Source organism: Choloepus didactylus (genome assembly GCF_015220235.1).
Source record: "Choloepus didactylus isolate mChoDid1 chromosome 11 unlocalized genomic scaffold, mChoDid1.pri SUPER_11_unloc1, whole genome shotgun sequence".
Classification (NCBI taxonomy): Eukaryota; Metazoa; Chordata; class Mammalia; order Pilosa; family Megalonychidae; genus Choloepus; species Choloepus didactylus.
The window spans coordinates 3,773,956-3,787,486 of NW_023637577.1; the positions used below are offsets into that span (position 1 = coordinate 3,773,956).

Consider the following 13,531-nt stretch of genomic DNA (forward strand, 5'->3'; position numbering starts at 1 on the left):
TGTATGTGGTGAATTGCTTTTCTCTTGCTGCTTTCAGAACTTGCTCCTTCTCTCTGTGTTGATAGTGATCAGTATATGTCTCGGAGTGGGTTTTATTTGGATTTATTCTATTTGGAGTTCGCTGAGCATTATGATTGTTTGTATTTATGTTGTTTAGAAGATTTGGGAAGTTTTCCCCAACAATTTCTTTGAAACTCTTCCTAGACCTTTACCTTTTCTTCCCCTTCTGGGACACCAATGAGTCTTATATTTGGACGTTTCATATATCATCTATCATATCCCTAGGTCCATTTCGATTTTTTTCAATTTTTTTCCCCATTCTTTCTTTTATGCTTTCATTTTCCATTCTGGTCATCTTCCAGGTCACTGATTCGTTGTTCAACTTCCTCTAGTCTTGTACTATGAGTGTCCAGAATCTTTTTAATTTGGTCAACATTTTCCTTTAATTTCATAAGATCATCCATTTTTTTATTTAGTCTTGCAATGTCTTCTTTATGCTCTTCTAGGGTCTTCTTGATTTCCTTTATCTCCCGTACTATGGTCTCATTGTTCATCTTTAGTTCTTTGAGTAGCTGCTCTAGGTGCTGTGTCTCTTCTGCTCTTTTGATTTGGGTGCTTGGGCTTGGGTTATCCATATCGTCTGGTTTTTTCATATGCTTTATAATTTTCTGTTGTTTTTGGCCTCGTGGCATTTGCTGAACTTGATAGGGTTCTTTTAGGATTTGTAGACCAATTGAAGTCCTTATCTCTAATTTATCAGATCTACAGCTTCGTGGAGTACACTTTCTCTAACTAACCAGCAGGTGGCGTCCACGAGCCACCTGTTCTCCACAAGCCAGTTCTCCCCTGCTTAGCCTTTTTGGTGAGTGGGGGAGTGAGTCTTGTGGGGTCCAATTGGTGTACCAAGCTTGCGTGTGTAGTTGGTGTTGCCTGCCCTGTATATGGGGCGTGTTTCTGGGCAGTCAGGGAGGGGGGGGTGGCTCTAACAATCAAATCTCCCTGGTGATCCTAGAGTTTTAAAGCTGCTGCAATAGTCTAATCCTTCAGTTCAGTCCTGCTACAGTTTGTCTCTGCCACTGACCCACAAGTCCTTGGTATTGGCGTATGGCTCCTGAGACTTGCAAGTGGGCCCCTCTTCCAGGTTGTGCACCCTGGGTCCTCTGTTGAGGGATGACTGTGCTATGTCACAGGTGAGTGCTGTCCCCCCAGGGCAGTTCTGGGCTGCTGGGCTGTGTAGGGAGGCTCCCAGTCTGCTGAAATAATGGCTCAATGGGGCTTTGTTAATTCACACTGCTCTACCTTCCCAACTCTGGGACAATCAGCTGAGGTTGCAGGGAAGGCTAATGTCCACGCCCTGTTTTTGTGGTGTGTGCCTGTTATTTGAAGCACTTCCGTCACACTGGGTTGTCTGGGGCAGCTCTGGGCTATGGGGCTGGCGATGGGCAGGAGTGTTTCCTGTCCACCAGGATGATGGCTTTGAGCAGACACCCCCCTTTTCTTGGGAAGTTGTGGTGTTTAGTGAATTTTCTCAGCCACTGGATTATTGCCTTTTGTCTCAGAGCTCTCCTAGTTCTGCTCTTGACTTGACCTGCCCAAATAGTAAGTCTTTGAAGCTTTCTGTATTGGGCTTCTTAGAGTAATTGTTTTAGAAAAAGAAAAAAGGATTAAAAAAAACAAAACAAAAAAAACAGGCCCTTCTCAGAGATCTAATGGGTTATTGAAATGCTAAGAGACAAAGCAACCAGGGCCATTAAGGAAAGGTCCACAGGGCAGAGAGATCAGCTTTTCTTCGGGATTTGCATATGCGCCTCAGGGCCCTTCCCCTTTCTATGTTCACCAGAACTCCAAAAATCCTCCGCTTTTATTTTGGAGTTTTTCGTGTTGTTTTTTTTCTATGCCTGTCTCCTCTCTGCTGGGCTGGCTGCTCTCAGATTCTCTGGTGTCTGGTCTCAGTCTATCTATGGTTGGATTTTGGATCAGTAGAATGAGTTTCCGATAAGGGCTGCCACTGCAGTTCTCCCTTCTCCTTCCCGGAGCTGGCAGCCCCTCCTCCCCCGGGACTGAGCCTGGCAGGTAGGGGTGCAGGTCCCCTGGCCGCAAAAACTTACAGATTTCGCTGATCTCAGCAGTTCCACGTTTTCATGAGTGTTGTATGAAGTATGCCCAAAGTCAGATTGCTCTGTGGTGTCCAGTCCACGCAGTTCCTGGCTTTCTACCTACTTTCCTGGAGGAGTAACTAAAACATACAGCTCACCAGTCTGCCATCTTGCCCCGCCTCTCCCTAGCTGTTCTTTTGTGTGTAGGATTTCAGGGTTCTTGTTCTCCACTTCTGAGTATTTTCTTCTGCCTCTTGAGATCTGCTGTTGTGTGTCTCCATTGTGTTTTTCATCTCTTGTTTTGTGCCTTTCATTTCCATAGATTCTTCCAGTTGTTTTTTTAAACTTGTGATTTCTACCTTACGTTCACCCAGTGTTTCTTTATAGCCTTCATCTCTTTTGCCATATCTTTCCTGAACTCATTGATTTGTTTTTTTTATTTGATTTAGCATATTTCTTTGTAAGTCTTTAATAGATTGTTTCATTAAAGTAAAACAATATCTCAGCCATGTCTTGATTGAGGTGTAAGTTTTCTCCTGTGACTGGGCCATATCTTCATTTTGCCTAGTGTAGATTTTAATTTTCTGTTGTCTAGGCATCTGGTTTTCTTGGTTACCCCAGTCAGATTTTCCCAGACCAGACTGGGTTCAGGTCTCAGAGTGGGGTTATATTCAGTTTCAAATCTCCCTGTGGGTGTGTCTTAGAGATTGACAGTCTTTCCTGTGAGGTCTCTAGCTGCTGTGCTTTTCCTAAGCTCAGTAGGTGGCACCTGTCAGCCTGTCGCTCCTGACTGGTGTAAGGTGTGGCCTCCTTAGTTTCTGGTTAGGGTCTTTTCCCCCAGGCTCTAGGGTCTGGTGCTGAAGGTAAGGCAGGTAGTAGAGCTGGGCTCCACCTCCTTCCTCTTAGGGAAGATACACTCCCTAGGGAGTTATCATCTGCATTTGAATTATTGTTTCTCTCACTCTGTTATCTCCACCCCTCTCTGGATCAGAGTGCTGCAAACTGAAAATGGCAGGGGCTGTCTCCACTGAAAATTGCTGAGGCTCTCTCCACTGAGCCGCTCAGGTTGAGAGAGAGTAAAAGGGACAGAAAGCCCCCCCCTTTTAGAGCCAGTACATGGCCCCCCAGTTTTACTGGTCAGCCAGAGGTTATACCTTGTCTTCTGGTCTCCCTCTCCCAGGACAGATGAGTCTTCTGATTCTTTAAGTTCAGTCATCACTAAAAGCCTCTGTATACTTGTTGGGGGTTTGTAGCTTGTATTCAGTTGTCCACATTTGTTAATTAAAACCCCAGTTGGAAGTGGGCTGGGCTATATTCACTTGTTCGGAGAATGCTGCTTTCTACCACAGTGAGGTTTTGCAGCTCAGCCTGCCATGAGGGTGGGGGCTCCTGGCATGGTTCTGCAGTTTTTACTTACAGATTTTATGCTGTAGTCTCAGGCATTCCTCCCAGTCCAGGTTGATATATGATGTGTGGACAGTCATGGTTGTCCCCCAGCATTTATTCTAAATTATTTACTAGTTGTTCCTGGTTGTCTATTAGTTGTTCCAGGGGACTAACTAAATTCCACTCCTCTCTCTGCCACCATCTTGCCCCCTCTTCCTATTTTTGAACATTTTCCTTATACCAGAAAGAATAAGAATAAGAATAAAAAATAAAGCCAAAAAAGAACACCCAGATCATTCCCCCATCCCACCCTATTTTTCATTTAGTTTTTGTCTTTATTTTTCTACTCATCCATCCATACACTAGACAAAGGGGAGTGTGGTCCATGTGGCTTTCCCAGTCACACTGCAACCCCTTGTAAGCTACACTGTTATACAATCATCTTCAAGAGTCAAGGCTACTGGGTTGGAGTTTGATAGTTTCAGGTATTTACTTCTAGCTATTCCGATACATTAAAACCTAAAAAGTGTTATCTATATAGTGCATAAGAATGTCCACCAGAGTGACCTCTCAGTTCCATTTGTAATCTATCACCCAGTGAAACTTGATTTCATTTCATTTCACATCCCCTTTTTGGCCAAGAAGATTTTCTCAATCCCACGATGCCAGGTCCAGATTCATCCCCATGAGTCATATCCTGCATTGTCAGGGAGATTTACACCCCTGGGAGTCAGGTCCCATGTAGTGGGGAGGGCAAAGAGATCGCCTGCCAAGGTGGCTTAGCTAGAGAGAGAGAGAGCCACATCTGAGCAACAAAGAGGTACTCAGTGGGAGACTTTTAGGCACAATTATAAGCAGGATTAGCCTCTCCTTTGCAATAACATGCTTCATAAGGTCAAACCCCAAGATAGAGTGCTTGGCATACCAAACCTTTAGTCCTCAATGTTTGTGAGAACATCAGAAACAGTCCAGTATCATGTACTCCATTTAATTGTCCTTATCTCTTTAGTCTCTTTCTTTATTTTTAATTGCAGCAATGTATATACAACAGAAACCTTCCCATCCCAACCCCTCCCAAGCATACCATTTGGTGGGATTAATCACATTCACAATGTTGTAGTACTCTCACCACCATCCTTATTAGAACTTTCCCTTCACCCCAAACAAACCCTACATTCATTTTGCATTTTCTCACCATTGCCCCTGGCCCCCGTGTCTCACAATCTGTATTCTACTTTCTGTCTCTATGAGTTTGCATATTCTCTGATATTTTCTTTGTGGTTGCCCTGGATCTTAAATCCAGCATCCTAAATATATAAAAATTTGTTTGCTTTGATATCAACTTAAATTTCTGTAGCATACCATAATCTATGTTCTTATACACCTTCTGTCCCCCCACCTTTATGTAGTTTTTTGTCAAAAAGTATGTATTTATACATTTGAGTCCAAAACCATTGATTTATCATTATATTTTTGCATTTGTCTTTTAGATTCCTGTAGGGTATCTTTGAGATACTGGTATCATAAACTTTTTATTCTCTTTATTCGAAGCAATAGTTTAAGCAATTAAACATAAAATCAAAAACATTTAATCCAATAGAAGAGAATTGTTCAATGAAATGCATATCTTTTTTTTTTTTGTCACTATGAAAAAATTCCAAATTTGACTTCCTTCATTATGCAGTCAGAACTGGGATTTACTTTACAGCACTGGAGCAACTGTAAGCTCTGGGAACTGACTTTTCTCACATGGCTTAATATATAACCTCAATCTGCCCAGCAGAGTATTTGCTAAAGCAGCCCAACATTTACAGTTGCTGGGACTGAATTGATTGGAAACCTTGATTTGGCAATTCTAGTTAGTTGCTCGAGGCTGCCCCTGATGGTCAGGTCAGTTATTCACTAACTACTCAACTCCATGAGGCACTATTTGCATTGTAACCCATGACTAGTGCTGACTTTAATGGTACAGAGAGAATATAACTTACAAATTATTATAAGAGGAAGAAGGTACTGTTGGCTAGTGAGGTTTGTGAAAGTTTTATGAAGCACTGGGGACTTTTCTGGGCCTCATGCTCCCTATTTGATGCCAATTTTTGATAGTATAATGAAAAGTGATTAAATATCACATGTATAGGAGAATGCTTTCATTGGCAGACCATCTGCCTAATATACCAAATTTTATTAGAACATATAATTTATTAACAATAACAGTGCTACTAGCAAACACTGATATATAGCTTACTTTGTGTCAGAGACTCTTCTAAGTACTTTACATATATTCCCTAATTTAATCTTCCTAGCATCCCTATGAGGTAGATACTATTCTTACTTCCATTTTACAGATGAAGAAACTGAGACACAGGGAGTTTAAGTAATTTGCTGAAGGTCACACAGCTTGTAACTGGTGGAGCTGGGATTCAGACCCAGGCAATCTAGGTCATGTTTAGACCCTAGCAATCTGACTTCTGCCTCTCAAAGTATTCTGTGAAACATCTGTCTGCCACCTGAAGTAGCATGTTAACTTTCATAATCACTGCCATTGTCTTTCACATATGTGAATATCTAAAATTATAAGTGATACGGTGGTACTTGAAATAAAAAACATAAATGCTTAATAATGTAACTTCCTATCTTTCCCTGTTCTACTACTCTGTGAATTTGAGTATTTAGCTGATAAAATATATCTTAAAAACAAGAATAGTATTCTCTTTTAGTACTAGAGCTGGGATTGGTAAACTTTTCTGTAAAGTGCCAGATAGTAAATATTTTAGGCTTTGTGGGTCATAAGGTCTCCGTCTCGACTATAGTACTTATGTCTGCCATAGCATGAAAGTAGCCAGAAATAATATTCAAATTAATAGGCATGGCTGTGGTCCAATAAAATTTTAGTTACCAAAACAGGTGGTGGCTGGATTTGTGCTAGATTTTCAATAAAGTGTTTTCTATTGTTTTTTGTTTCAGTTGCAAGAAGCACAGGCTCAACGTACAGAGGCAGTACAATGTGCTGAGAGGACACAAGATCACATGCAAAAGTATGATTTAAAGCAGCACAGAAAATAACTTGAGTATTATAGAACCATAAGCATAGTAGTATCAGAATTATATCAATTATGATAATAAACACATCTGTATGAAGCCAAGGAAAAATTTCAGCTTGAACTCTTTTGAAATGCAGAATTTTTGTACATTGTCTCTATTATACAAATCACATGTAGAAATATGGTATAATTGCCAGACCATCTACTATTCAAATTTTTAAAAATTTATGTAATTACACTTTCAGGTGTTTGTTCAGAAATTATGTAGTATTTTTTTTAATATATGTGTAAGAATGATTATTTTAAAATATACATTTTAGGCTTGAAATTGAAAATACCAGGTTAAAAGTTACAATCAAAAAGCAAATGAGCAAAATTGAACAGCTTCAGAAAAACCTGTTGGGTACAAATTTGGTAAGTCAATCTCTTAATTTCTGTCATATGCAAAAGGAAATTTTGTTTCTCTAGTAGCAGTATATAATACTATTTTAGACAATATGAAAATTCTCACTGATATAAAATAGTTATTGAATTCATATTGGTACTACTTGCATTGGTATAATTCCTCATCACTCTTTAGAGAATGTTGGCTAAAGTCATAAAATTAATGATTTTGTTGGTAAGATTTTAATTAAAAAAGATGGTGATAGTCTAAAAATAATATTTTATTATATGTTTTTTAAATTCTAAGAGATTTTAGTAATGATTTCATGTAGAATTCTGAGTTTCTCATGTGGTTAAAACCCTTGATTTAGGAGAATTTTGATAGTGAAGTATTTTTAATGTTATAATTTGTACATCTGATTAGGAATGAATACTAGGTCATTATGCAAGTATTTTTCCCAAAGGAATGTATTTTCTCATTGCTGGATTTTACAAAAGAAAAGAGGTGGGTGGCAGTGAGGAAGTAGAAATGGCTGCTCAAACAGGGTCCTACAGAATTGCATAGTACTCCTAGCATTGCAGGTTCAGAAACTAATTTTTTACCCATGCACCTGAGTTAATCAGCTCTTCAAGGATTTAATAAAATCAAAACTCAGAAAAGGCTGGTATATAATCCCGGATACCCATTTATTAATGTATGTTGAAAACTATATAACTCATTTACCAAGCAGAATAGGATTCTCCTGTCATTGAATTAGTTCATGCTCTCCCTTGTACGAGAGGCTCCCTATCAATGAAGATCAGAAGATTGCATCATGAGTATTAAGTTGGAGCAAAGTGGTAGATGATCCTACTAACTAGTTTAATTCAAAATAGCTAGATTCTGGCAATTCCATTATACAGATAATACCTCCCCAGGGAAGTGGGGCATTTATGCTCACTAGTCTAGAAGGCCTTCTCATGGCTGAAGAACCATTGAAAATTATCTTTTTCTAGACTTCATATAGTTTAGCCTCATTGTATCAGCCTACTCTTCACACAGATGACATGGCAATATGTTGATAAGGAGTTTTCTGTGAATGAAAGTGTCAGAAGATATCCCCTTACAATGTCATCCAGGCAGTGGAAAGGGCCAAGGTTGCTATCATTTAGACATGTAGAGGGATTAGAGGGGCAGAAGGGAAGGTGTGGTCACTGTAACAGTTGTGCTGAGAAGTAAAGCAGGGTAAGGCTAAAAAAAGATCCTTGGTGACCCTCAGAAATTTTTATTGGATTTACAGAATTGTAAATCAGTTTTTAGTGTAATTGAGGAGAATAAGTGATGAAAAGCTGGATATGTGAATGAGACCATGCATTAAAGAATATTAGAGCCCAGGGGAAGGGGAGAAACAGGATGTGAGAACAGGCCACAAGGATTAGGCAAAAGTTATGTTTTCACCTGATAGAGAAGATGACTTAAACTTTACTTGAAGAGAGAAAGGGTTAATAGACAAGGAGAAATTGAAACCCATGGGAAAGTTCTTATAGATAATGTGAGTATTTATCTCCTCCTGAAGTCAGATGAGAATCAAACATGTAATGGGGACTACATGTGAATTTTCCAGAGATTGACTTAGTAAGACGCGGTGGAACAATACTTGGAATATTGATGAAGATGTTACTAGGGCATCTTTAGAAACTAAAATGTGAATATATCCATTCTATACCCATTCTATTTTTTTAATTTCATGAATACTTAGTATTTATGTCTAAAAACCTCTGTTTTAAACAGATTATGGTGATTTAAATTCCAGAAAACATAGTGATGAAAATGTAAAATCACTTTAAGCTATTTTAAGAAAAGTCTTACTGTTTTTTAAACCTGTCCTTATTGGCCTTAGGTTTATAAACACCGTTTTATAAACTTGTCTAAACACATAAGAGTCATGAACTTATGAGAAATATTTTCAAAAGGAAGAGTCTCTAGATTTTAAGAAATAATTTTCTGTTACAATTTTTTTTCAAGTTTTTCTTTAAAATTTTTTTTCCAAAGTCTAAGGAAGAAAAAGAACAATTAAAGAAACTTACTGAATTGAAACAATCTCTGGAATATCGTTTGGATAAAGAAATGAAGAAAAATGGTGAATTAGAAAAAGAGATTATTGGGTAAGATTTTAATATTTCTGATCATTCCAACTATGTATTTAATTAAATGAGTTCATTGTAACTTTAATTAAAATATGAATACTGATTCATTTTATATTTGCATTTTCCTAGTTAAACAGATTATTCTATTTTGAAGTTTACTTCAGAAACTCACAGCACAATCTGTAATTTTTTTGAATGTCAAAATGCTGTACTTAATCTCAACATTGATTTTAAAACAATAATGACAATGCCTTTTTTTAATTAGAGAAGTTGTAGGGTTACAGAAAAATCATGCATAAAGTACAGAGTTCCCATGTAATGACAATGCCTTTTGCATATTTAACGTCCACTGCACTCTTCATCATCTACTTTGAATTTTTACTTCAGTAAGATATCTTTGCTGTCGTTGGTAATCTTGCCTTCTTTTAGTAGTGTTCTTCTCTTTAGTATTCAAGTATTTTAATATCTAAAAACCCATCTGTGTCTTCCTTAACAGCATCAAAAACAATCTTGTTTTGGCTTATGTGTTGTTTCTGCCTTTTGTTTTTTGAGCTATAAAATATACACACAAAAAATATATGCATGACTTAAGAATAAAATGAAGAGTCATGTTTCTACCATCCAAATGAAACAATGGAATATTCCCAATGTGTTTGAAACCCCAACAAGGCTCCCTTTCTGTTTTTGCTGCTACCTTAAGTTTGTTCTCTGAATCTGATCAACAGTTTCCTCTCATTTCACTCTGTCATTCTCTGTATTGTTTTGCATGCCTGTCATTTTAAAAGTGTACTAGCAAAGATCTCTAGTTCTCTTCTTAAAGCAGTCTTCCTTTAAGAGACTGTTATATACTATCTTTCTGCTGACTTCCTTTCTTTTCAAGCTCTGTTTCCTTTTTCCCCTCAACTCAGACTTCAGAGATTTTTCTTTCCTGTTCTTTTTATACTTTCAATAATTTTCATGATGTTTTTTGAGTACACTCTTCTTGTAGAATAAGACTATGGTCAACAGGGAGCAAAATGGATTTTTGATGTCTTTGCAAAACATACATATATAATTAGGCTTTTCTTCTCCTCAGATCCTGATATAGGGGTTATAGCTAATAAATTTTAAAATAGTTCAATGTTTTGCATTAATGAATTAATGGATTTTAATAATTTATTATAAGAACTCTTTATAAATGGTGCAGTATTAACTCTTTTTGCCATGGATGTCATAAAATTTTTCTTCGTGATTTTATTTACCTAGACTGCAATTTAGTTAGATTGCTTTCAGACAATTTTAGATTAAAACAAATGAGAGTATTGTAATGTATAGATTTGTGTTTCCTATATGATAGAACAGAATATCTGCTTAAATAAAATTATTAAGTATTAACTCTTAAAGAACTTGATTTTTACTCATTCCGTACCTTACTGCAGATTTAAGAAACTCTTAAAGATGACAAGAAAGGAGTTAAATAAATATGAAAATGGAGAACTCAGTTTACGTGGAGATTTAAAACCCAAGCAAATTGAAATGGATAGTCAGATTACTATGCTAAAACTTCAGGTAATTTTTAATTAGTTTTGGGGCAAAAACATTTACTTTTGGGAAATATAATTCACTGAATGCTTTGAACTGTTAAATAAAGTTTTTTCTATTAATTTTAGAGACTTGATACCAAGAAAAAGACAACTATTTTATGTATATATATTTTTTCCTATAAAAAGGGCATAGTATTGATTCTTTTGTTTTGAATCCTGGCCAGTTATCTAAAACCAAGCTGTACATCATTATAAGACCCCAAATCAAAAGCACCAAATCATTTTTTTGTAACCAGTTTATTGAGATGTAATTTAATGTACCATACAATTCACCTATTTAAAATGTACAGTTCACTGTTCATTGGCTTTTAGTATATTCACAGAATTCTACAATCATGGCCAAAATCAGTTTTATAACATTTCCCTCACCCCAGAAAGGAAACCCCGTACCCTTTCGCCATCATCCTCCAATCTGTTCTCCCCTCCCCTGCCAGTCCTAGTCTACCAACAATCTACTCTCTGTCTCTACAGATTTTCCTATTCTGAACATTTCATATAGATGGAATCACACAATATATAGTCCTTTGTGACTGACTTCTTTCACTTAGCATGATGTTTTCAAGGTTCATTCATGTTGTAGCATGTATCAGTACATTTCTTTTTATTGCCAAATAATGTTCCATTTATGGGTTTAACTACATTTTTTTTATCCATTCATCAGTAGATGGACCACCAGGTTGTTTCCACTTTTTGGCTGTTATGAATAATACTGCCATAAACATTTATGTACATGTTTTCATTTCTCTTGGGTATATACCTAAAGAGTTGAATCACTGGGTTAAAATGGTGACTCTGTATAACATTTTTTAGGAACTATCAGTCTTTTCCAAAGTGGCTGAACAATTTTACATTCCCACTAGCATCCTTGCCCAGAACTTATTATTATCAGGTTTTTTGATATAGACATCCTAGTGGGTGTGAAGTAGCATTGCATGTGGTCTTGATTTGTATTTCCCTGGCAACTAATGAAATTGATTTTTTCATGTGTTTAATGTGTTTATTGGGCATTTGTATACCTTTTTTGGAGAACTGTGTATTCATATCCTTTGCCCATTTGTTAATTGAGTTATTTGTTTTTTTAGTATTGAGGTGTAAGATAGATATATATCCTAGATACAAATCCCTTATCAAATATGTGATATTTGCAAATATTTTCTCCCATCCAGAGGCTTGCCTTTTCACTTTCTTAATGGTGTCCTTTGAGGCACAAATGTTTTTAATTTTGATGAAACCAGTTTATCTTTTTTTTCATTAGTTACTTGTGCTTTGCTGTCGTATTTAAGAAATCATTCCCAAATCCTAAGTCATAAAGATTTACACCTGTGTTTTCTTCTCAGCATTTTATAGTTTAAGCTCTTAAATTTAACTCTCATATTTTGAATTAATTTTTATATAGGGTTGAGATTTAGGGATCCAACTTCATTCTTTTGCAAGTGAATATCCAGTTGAACCAACACTATTTGTTAAAAGAGTGTTTTTCCCCCATCGGGTGGTCTTGACACCTGTTCTGGTTTCCTAGGCTGCTTAAGCAAATGCCATAAAATGGGTTCGATTAAACAATGGGAATTTATTTGCTCATGGTTTTGAGACTAGGAAAAGATATATATATATATATATGTCTAATCCTTATGCCAATACCAAATCAGACTTTATGAGAACTGTTTCCTAGTTATCCTGCCTATTACCATTTGTCTTATGTAATATTAAAAAGTCAGTGTGTGTGGGGGCAAGATGGCAGACTGGTGAGCTGTATGTTTTAGTTACTCCTCCAGGAAAGTAGGTAAAAAGCCAGGAACTGCGTGGACTGGACACCACAGAGCAATCTGACTTTGGGCATACTTCATACAACACTCATGAAAACGTGGAACTGCTGAGATCAGCGAAATCTGTAAGTTTTTGCGGCCAGGGGACCCGCGCCCCTCCCTGCCAGGCTCAGTCCCGGGGGAAGAGGGGCTGTCAGCTCCGGGAAGGAGAAGGGAGAATTGCAGTGGCTGCTCTTATCGGAAACTCATTCTACTGATTCAAACTCCAACCATAGATGGACTGAGACCAGACACCAGAGACTCTGAGAGCAGCCAGCCCAGCAGAGAGGAGACAGGCATAGAAAAAAAACAACACGAAAAACTCCAAAATAAAAGCAGAGGATTTTTGGAGTTCTGGTGAACACAGAAAGGGGAAGGGCGGAGATCAGGCCTTGAGGCGCATATGCAAATCCCGAAGCAAGGCTGATCTCTCTGCCCTGTGGACCTTTCCTTAATGGCCCTGGTTGCTTTGTCTATTAGCATTTCAATAACCCATTAGATCTCTGAGGAGGGCCTTTTTTTTTTTTTTTTTTTTTTAAATCCTTTTTGCTTTTTCTAAAACAATTACTCTAAGAAGCTCAATACAGAAAGCTTCAAAGAATTGAAATTTGGGCACGTCAAGTCAAGAGCAGAACTAAGAGAGCTCTGAGACAAAAGGCAATAATCCAGTGGCTGAGAAAATTCACTAAACAACACAACTTCCCAAGAAAAGGGGGGTGTCCGCTCACAGCCACCATCCTGGTGGACAGGAAACACTCCTGCCCATCGCCAGCCCCATAGCCCAGAGCTGCCCCAGACAACCCAGTGTGACGGAAGTGCTTCAAATAACAGGCACACACCACAAAACTGGGCGTGGACATTAGCCTTCCCTGCAACCTCAGCTGAATGTCCCAGAGCTGGGAAGGGGGAGCAGTGTGAATTAACAGAGCCCCATTCAGCCATCATTTAAGCAGACTGGGAGCCTCCCAACACAGCCCAGCAGCCCAGAACTGCCCTGGGGGGACGGCACTCACCTGTGACATAGCACAGTCATCCCTCAACAGAGGACCCGGGGTGCGCAGCCTGGAGGAGGGGCCCACTCGCAAGTCTCAGGAGCCATACGCCAATACCAA

The 13,531-nt window shown here is 38.0% G+C and overlaps 1 protein-coding gene across 3 annotated transcripts in view; it reads left to right on the forward strand.

Moving 5' to 3' along the window:
* The window catches only part of LOC119524462 (ankyrin repeat domain-containing protein 26-like), a 224,687-nt gene that overhangs the window by 135,041 nt on the left and 76,115 nt on the right, over positions 1 to 13,531 (forward strand). For all 3 annotated transcript variants that reach the window (XM_037823152.1, XM_037823151.1, XM_037823153.1), the window contains 4 exons: positions 6,447 to 6,517; positions 6,844 to 6,937; positions 8,940 to 9,052; positions 10,453 to 10,582. In XM_037823152.1, coding sequence (XP_037679080.1) covers positions 6,447 to 6,517; positions 6,844 to 6,937; positions 8,940 to 9,052; positions 10,453 to 10,582 — 408 coding nt within the window. The remainder of the gene's footprint in view (positions 1 to 6,446; positions 6,518 to 6,843; positions 6,938 to 8,939; positions 9,053 to 10,452; positions 10,583 to 13,531) is intronic.